The sequence below is a fragment of the Leucopleurus acutus genome (assembly GCF_964270905.1).
Source record: "Leucopleurus acutus genome assembly, contig: HAP1_SCAFFOLD_585, whole genome shotgun sequence".
Lineage (NCBI taxonomy): Eukaryota > Metazoa > Chordata > Mammalia > Artiodactyla > Delphinidae > Leucopleurus > Leucopleurus acutus.
This window is the reverse complement of record NW_028138799.1, coordinates 38868-46731: the sequence shown is the minus strand read 5'-3', so window position 1 is coordinate 46731 and position 7864 is coordinate 38868. Positions and strand designations below refer to the sequence as shown.

The following is a 7864-nucleotide window of genomic DNA, read 5'->3' as shown; positions in this document are numbered from 1 at the left end:
TTCAGAGGTGTTGCTGTTTTCTGTACCTGAAGGTTTTCAAGAGATATCAATCTTCCTCACCACTGCCCTTGGCCCTCTTAATGGACTAAGCAGTTCCTCATGAAATTTCTGTAGGATATCTGTACCAACTTCTCAATATTGTTCCATCCTGAGTCTATAAATTCCTGGCCACAAGGTAATGTTAGATTTCTTGCTCCAGCCCCTATTTACATAAGGCCTATACTAAGGAACGGAACCCACAGACATCAGTCCGCTCTTCTTTCTCTGGATTTAATTTCTCTGTTACTTTCTGAAACATGCAGGTGTTCCTTTCTTTCTTTTAATCTCAGCTACGTGCTTTTAACTTTTTCAAAATTGACCCAGAATTTACATGTGTCTCCAGTAAGAGTACATTAAATTGAGCTTAGTCTGCTATTCTACTGGCATATTTGAGATCCAGATAATTTGCTACTTAACTGGATTCAATGACCTGTATATTTCAGGCATCTAAAACTCACCATGTTCCAAATATCCCTCCTTATAGTTAGTAATTTTCTTGGGAATCTGGATGAGATTAAATGGAATAAAGTTAGTGAGTGGCCCAGGAATGCCTGAAAGTTTGTTTGTCAGAGTGGCCAGGGAAAGTTAAGCAAGGAAGAAAAGCAAATGAAAAACAGAATCACATTATTATGGCTGAGTTTACTCCCAGGATTCCATGCAGAGCTCTCTGTAGAGCTGGGATGGGTTATAACTTATGCCAGAGCTCTACGTGGGGCTGACACCGTCTCATGCCAAGCTCTCAGTTCTGGGCTCACGTCATCTCTGGTCCACTCTGTGGAGTGGAAACTTTGGAGGAATGGCCAATGTGTTCCGCGGCGTAGGAAGAGGGAAATTGTGAATGTGACTTTCTAAATTGTGGAGGAACTAACCATTGTAAATGTGCCGTGAACTATGTTGTTTAATTTGACCAGTCAGATCAATGACTTTCCCCTTGAATGAAATGCTGCTACGTATATGAGCAGAAAAACAAAACTGGTATAAGGAATAGATAGCTAGTGGGAAGCAGCCGCATAGCACAGGGAGATGCGCTCGGTGCTTTGTGACCACCTAGAGGGGTGGGATAGGGAGGGTGGGAGGGAGGGAGATGCAAGAGGGAGGAGATATGGGGACATATGTATAACTGATTTACTTTGTTATAAAGCAGAAACTAACACACCATTGTAAAGCAATTATACTCCAATAAAGATGTTACCAAAAAAAACTGGTATAAGGAGATGGGGAGACTGGGAGTCTTATTTTCCCACCAATTAACTTTGCCTCTGACCATGACCTTCCCTTTGAGTCTCCTAGACCTTGGGGATGATCGCAGCCCCTTGGGTTGGGTGACGGCAACCCATCTTCACTAGAACCTCTATAGGTAACTTTGATTTTTCCCACTCCGTCTATCCATCCCATGTATGCAGTCAGACATTTGATCTTGGACTTTTCCTGACAAAATATGCTTGAATATAACCATTTCTTTTCACTCCCACTGCTACTGCTATTGTCACTGCCTTAACTAGGGCTTTATCTTTAAGTTCTTTATATAAATATATAAATATCTATATATAAATATAATATACAAATAAAATACAATATTAATTCTGATGATTTTAAAGTCTTTTCTTGATAAAGACTTTTCCTGATAAAGATACACAATATCTTATATAAATATTTTTGTATTATCTGCTCTTTTCTTAGAATTTTAGCCATATGATTCTATCTCTTGGTTTGTCTAGAACTTTTTGATTGAATGCTGGCTATTTTATTTGGCTTTTTTTGTTTTTCTCAGTGGAAACGTTGTTTTGCTTCAAAATATTTTATTCTACCTGGAAGTAGCAAATCTTCAAATTACAATTTTTTAAATGCTTTCAAATATCAATACTATAGGTGTCACAAAATCTAGAAAAATGACATTTAAAAATGAACTACTGCCAGATGTGTCTCTATAAAGCTTTTCCCCCACTCTTTTAGCTATATATTCTTTAACTGCCTCCTCATATGACAGTTTATGTATTTTCGAAATGAAATTTTAAGAAATAAACTTTGTAGTTTTTAGACATAGATTTCTTGTAACATGGTTGATTAGAATTTGCTTCTAGTTATTAATAGTTTAGAAAAGTTTATTTCAGCTTCACAATTTATTATTGATAATGTCACATTAATTTTCATTGTTAACTTTGAGAAAACCTCTATGGATTACTTCCTCATAAGTATTTACCATTATAAATGCATTACTGATTTCAGTACTGCTATAGGTTTGTGCATTACAGGGATTCTGATAAAATACTCATTCACACCATTCCATTACACACATTGTTGATGGAGTATATTCATTCATTCATTCATTCATTCATTCATTCATTCATTTATTTTTGGCTGTGTTGGGTCTTTGTTGCTGTGCGCAGGCTTTCTCTACTTGCAGGGACTGGGGGCTACTCTTCGTTGCGGTGCACAGGCTTCTCATTGCGGTGGCTTCTCTTGTTGCAGAGCATGGGCGCTAGGCACAGAGGCTTCAGTAGTTGTGGCTTGCAGGCTCAATAGTCGTGGCTCACGGGCTCTAGAGCGCAGGTTCCGTAGTTGTGGCACACCGGCTTAGTTGCTCCATGGCATGTGGGATCTTCCCGGACCAGGGCTCGAACCCTTGTCCCCTGCATTGGCAGTGGCTTCTTAACCACTGTGCCAGCAGGGAAGCCCCTGGAGTATATTCTTGACAGAAGAAAATTTCCGTTTTGACTAAGCATTGATGAGAACTGAATCTTTGACTTATCTTTCACATGCCTGATGATTGAAATAATTTTCCACAGAATAGCTTCTGGTTTTGTACTTTTCAGTTCTTTTTTTCTTCTTCAAACGCACATGCTTTGAGAGCTGTGAAGTGCAAGACATGGCTATATTGTAAGGTGGTTTCTGTCCTTATGCTTCTGTGTCTTGTGCTAGGTTAAGTCAGTAGAGTAGTCAGTATGAGTACTGGAAGTTATTCCTGTAATGCGATAGTATATAGTCAATTACATATGGCGGTGTCTGAAAATCACATAATAGCCTCACTTAAAACATCTCCTTAGGGCTTCCCTGGTGGCGCAGTGGTTGAGAGTCCACCTGCCGACGCAGGGGACACGGGTTCGTGTCCCGGTCCGGGAAGATCCCACATGCCGCGGAGCAGCTAGGCCCGTGAGCCATGGCCGCTGAGCCTGTGCGTCCAGAGCCTGTGCTCCACAACGGGAGAGGCCACAACAGTGAGAGGCCCGCGTACCACAGAAAAAAGAAAATCTCCTTAGCCAGATTTCAAAAAAGCCTGTGGCCATTCCAATATGATCCAACATAACGGAATATGATAGAAGGAAAATTGGCAAAGAAAGAGACGCTGGTCTTACCTGATGGAAGTTAAAATATCTCACTTTTGACAATTTTGCAAAAACTTATAATTCCATGAACTAATTTCTAGGGTTCTTCATAGGACCTAAAAAGGAACCCATAGAGTTGTGGAACAACAATAGAAGCTGCTGTGATGAGAAGCCCAGGCACCGCAACAAAGAGTAGCCCCCGCTCGCCGCAACTAGAGAAAGTCTGCACGCAGCATTGAAGACCCAACGCAGCCAAAATAAAAATAAATAAATAAAGATAAATAAATTTATTTTTAAAAATGTAATACTCAGGTTTGAGGCATGAGAAATATGATGAGGAGAAATTAGCTAATCCTTTCAGAACTTTTAAAATATCAAACTCGGTCTCTAAGATTTTAGCATTATATACAACATCGGTTACTTATTAGTGGTTTGGGAAGGCCAATTTAAAATTTTCTGATCTTACTGTATTGAAATTCACGGCCCTAATGTTTTCCACATTGACTATATGAATGATGAAGTAAAGTCAATCATGTATTTCCTTTCCAACTGGGCAGAAATCAAAATTTTGAAAAGTGTTTGGACTACTGACTTTTGATTTCTTCTAAGGCAAGTGTATAGGTAATTTTTATTCCCTGATTAGGAGGAAAATGGTGGAAGAGGGCAGGGTTAAGAATTAAGATTTCAAGAGCGTGAGAGTTAGACGACCAACCAGAGTTCCTAAGGTTCGGTGCCTGTAACCGTCGCCGCCGCTTAAGCCTGTCAAAGCAGTGGTACGGCTGCTGCCCTCGTACTTGCTACCTCTAGAAATATTCTTGCCAGTAGTGGCGGCAGCGGGACTCAATTACCCCCTTTTCTCACTCTCTCCAGAAGCTCCAGATGGCGTCTTCTGTGGGCAACGTGGCCGACAGCACAGAACCAACGAAACGTATGCTTTCCTTCCAAGGGTTAGCTGAGTTGGCACATCAAGAGTATCAGGCAGGAGATTTTGAGGCAGCTGAGAGACACTGCATGCAGCTGTGGAGACAAGAGCCAGACAATACTGGAGTACTTTTATTACTTTCATCTCTACACTTCCAGTGTCGAAGGCTGGACAGATCTGCCCACTTTAGTACTCTGGCAATTAAACAGAACCCTCTTCTGGCAGAAGCCTATTCGAATTTGGGGAATGTGTACAAGGAAAGAGGGCAGTTGCAGGAAGCAATTGAGCATTACCGGCATGCATTGCATCTCAAACCAGATTTCATCGATGGTTATATTAACCTGGCAGCCGCTTTGGTAGCAGCAGGCGACATGGAAGGGGCAGTACAAGCTTACGTCTCTGCTCTTCAGTGCAATCCTGATTTGTACTGTGTTCGCAGTGACCTGGGGAACCTGCTCAAAGCCCTGGGTCGCTTGGAAGGAGCCAAGGCATGTTATTTGAAAGCAATGGAGACGCAACCGAACTTTGCAGTAGCTTGGAGTAATCTTGGCTGTGTTTTCAATGCACAAGGGGAGATTTGGCTTGCAATTCATCACTTTGAAAAGGCTGTCACCCTTGACCCCAATTTTCTGGATGCTTATATCAATTTAGGAAATGTCTTGAAAGAGGCACGGATTTTTGACAGAGCTGTGGCAGCTTACCTTTGTGCCCTAAGCTTGAGCCCAAATCATGCAGTGGTACATGCCAACCTGGCTTGTGTATACTATGAGCAAGGCCTGATAGATCTGGCAATAGACACCTGCAGGCGAGCTATTGAATTGCAACCACATTTCCCTGATGCTTACTGCAACCTAGCCAACGCTCTGGAAGAGAAGGGCAGTGTTGCCGAAGCAGAAGAGTGTTATAATACAGCTCTGCGGCTGTGTCCCACCCATGCAGACTCTCTGAATAACCTAGCCAATATCAAAGGAGACCAGGGAAACATTGAAGAGGCAGTTCGCTTGTATTGTAAAGCATTAGAAGTCTTCCCAGAGTTTGCTGTTGCCCATTCAAATTTAGCAAGTGTATTGCAGCAGCAGGGAAAACTGCAGGAAGCTCTGATGCATTATAAGGAGGCTGTTCGAATCAGTCCTACCTTTGCTGATGCCTATTGTAACATGGGAAACACTCTAAAGGAGATGCAGGATGTTCAGGGAGCCTTGCAGTGTTATACTCGTGCCATTCAGATTAACCCTGCACTTGCGGATGCCCACAGCAATCTGGCTTCCATCCACAAGTATTCAGGGAATATTCCAGAAGCAATTGCTTCTTATCGCACTGCTCTGAAGCTTGAACCTGATTTTCCTGACGCTTATTGTGATTTGGCTCATTGCCTGCAGATTGTCTGTGATTGGACAGACTATGATGAGCGAATGAAGAAGTTGGTCAGCATTGTGGCTGACCAGCTGGAGAAGAATAGGTTGCCTTCTGTGCAGCCTCATCATAGTATGCTCTATCCTCTTTCTCATGGCTTCAGGAAGGCTATTGCTGAAAGCCATGGGAACCTCTGCTTGGATGAGATCAGTGTCCTTCATAAACCACCGTACGAACATCCAAAAGACTTGAAGCTCAGTGATGGTCGACTGCGTGTAGGATACGTGAGTTCTGACTTTGGGAATCATCCTACTTCTCATCTTATGCAGTCTATTCCAGGCATGCACAATCCTGATAAATTTGAGGTATTCTGTTATGCCCTGAGCCCAGATGATGGCACAAACTTCCGAGCGAAGGTGATGGCAGAAGCCCATCATTTCATTGATCTTTCTCAGATTCCATGCAATGGGAAAGCAGCTGATCGCATCCATCAAGATGGTATACACATCCTTGTAAATATGAATGGTTATACCAGGGGTGCTCGAAATGAACTCTTTGCTCTCAGGCCAGCTCCTATTCAGGCAATGTGGCTGGGCTACCCTGGGACCAGTGGCGTGCTTTTCATGGATTATATCATCACTGATCAGGAAACTTCACCTGCTGAAGTTGCTGAGCAGTATTCTGAGAAACTGGCTTATATGCCCCGTACTTTCTTTATTGGTGATCATGCTAATATGTTCCCTCACCTGAAGAAGAAGGCAGTCATCGATTTTAAGTCCAATGGGCACATTTATGACAATCGGATTGTGCTGAATGGCATCGACCTCAAAGCATTTCTTGATAGTCTCCCAGATGTGCAGATTGTCAAGATGAAATGTCCTGATGGAGGAGACAACGCAGACAGCAGTAATATGGCTCTTAATATGCCTGTCATTCCTATGAATACTATTGCAGAGGCAGTTATTGAAATGATTAACAGAGGACAAATTCAGATAACAATTAATGGATTCAGTCTTAGCAATGGACTGGCAACTACCCAGATCAACATTAAGGCTGCCACTGGAGAGGAGGTTCCCCGTACCATTATTGTAACCACCCGTTCTCAGTACGGGTTACCGGAAGATGCCATTGTGTACTGTAACTTCAATCAGTTATATAAAATTGACCCATCTACTTTGCAGATGTGGGCAAATATTCTGAAGCGTGTTCCCAATAGTGTACTGTGGCTGTTGCGTTTTCCAGCAGTAGGAGAACCTAATATTCAACAGTATGCACAAAATATGGGCCTTCCCCAGAAGCGTATCATTTTTTCACCTGTTGCTCCTAAAGAGGAACATGTTCGGAGAGGCCAGCTGGCTGATGTCTGCTTGGACACTCCACTCTGTAATGGACACACCACAGGGATGGATGTCCTTTGGTCAGGGACACCCGTGGTGACTATGCCAGGAGAGACTCTTGCTTCCCGAGTTGCAGCTTCCCAGCTCACTTGTTTAGGCTGTCTTGAGCTTATTGCTCAAAATAGACAAGAATATGAAGACATAGCTGTGAAACTGGGAACTGATCTAGAATACCTGAAGAAAATTCGTGGCAAAGTCTGGAAGCAGAGAACATCTAGCCCTCTGTTCAACACCAAACAATACACAATGGACCTAGAGCGGCTCTATCTACAGATGTGGGAGCATTACGCAGCTGGCAACAAACCTGATCACATGATTACGCCTGTTGAAGTCACTGAGTCGGCCTAAATAATGACTGTGTGCACAGGAGAATTACCCTGTACCTGAGCCTCAACCTTCTGGGGGAAAGGGAACTACTTTTTTCTTATCTGTACAATACCATGCTGCAGATGGGTGACAGTCAATGATAAGAAATAGCACAGCCAGACTTGCTTCCTGCATGATCATGATCACGATAGGGAGAGACACAAGAGATGGGAAACTGCTGTTCCACAAGGAGTCTCCATAGAATTTTGCAGCAGCCAGGTGTCTGGAAGGTCTGGAAGGTAAGTCTGGAAGGTCTGATCTCCCTTGGTCTTCCATGGGATGGATGGTTAGTGTGGAAGGGAGATAGAGATTGCCCAGCCGTTTTGTGATTATCATGGATTGATCGAGTCTTCTGAATTAATATTTTTCTTTATATTTTGGGTATTGGAGCTTTTAAAAATGTTTGGTTTCGGGTATTTGTATTCATGTGAAGTGTGTATGATTCTCTTGAGATAAGCTTTTAA

General features: G+C 42.6%; 1 protein-coding gene across 1 annotated transcript; it reads left to right on the top strand.

Annotated features, from left to right (window-relative positions):
- Positions 1-4241: 4241 nt before the first annotated feature.
- On the top strand, positions 4242-7382 carry LOC309978980 (UDP-N-acetylglucosamine--peptide N-acetylglucosaminyltransferase 110 kDa subunit-like; the record flags this gene model as incomplete). The annotated part of the gene is made up of 1 exon (XM_082865803.1): positions 4242-7382. One exon carries the CDS (start codon positions 4242-4244, stop codon positions 7380-7382), a length of 3141 nt encoding a protein of 1046 aa, XP_082721929.1.
- Positions 7383-7864: the final 482 nt, after the last annotated feature.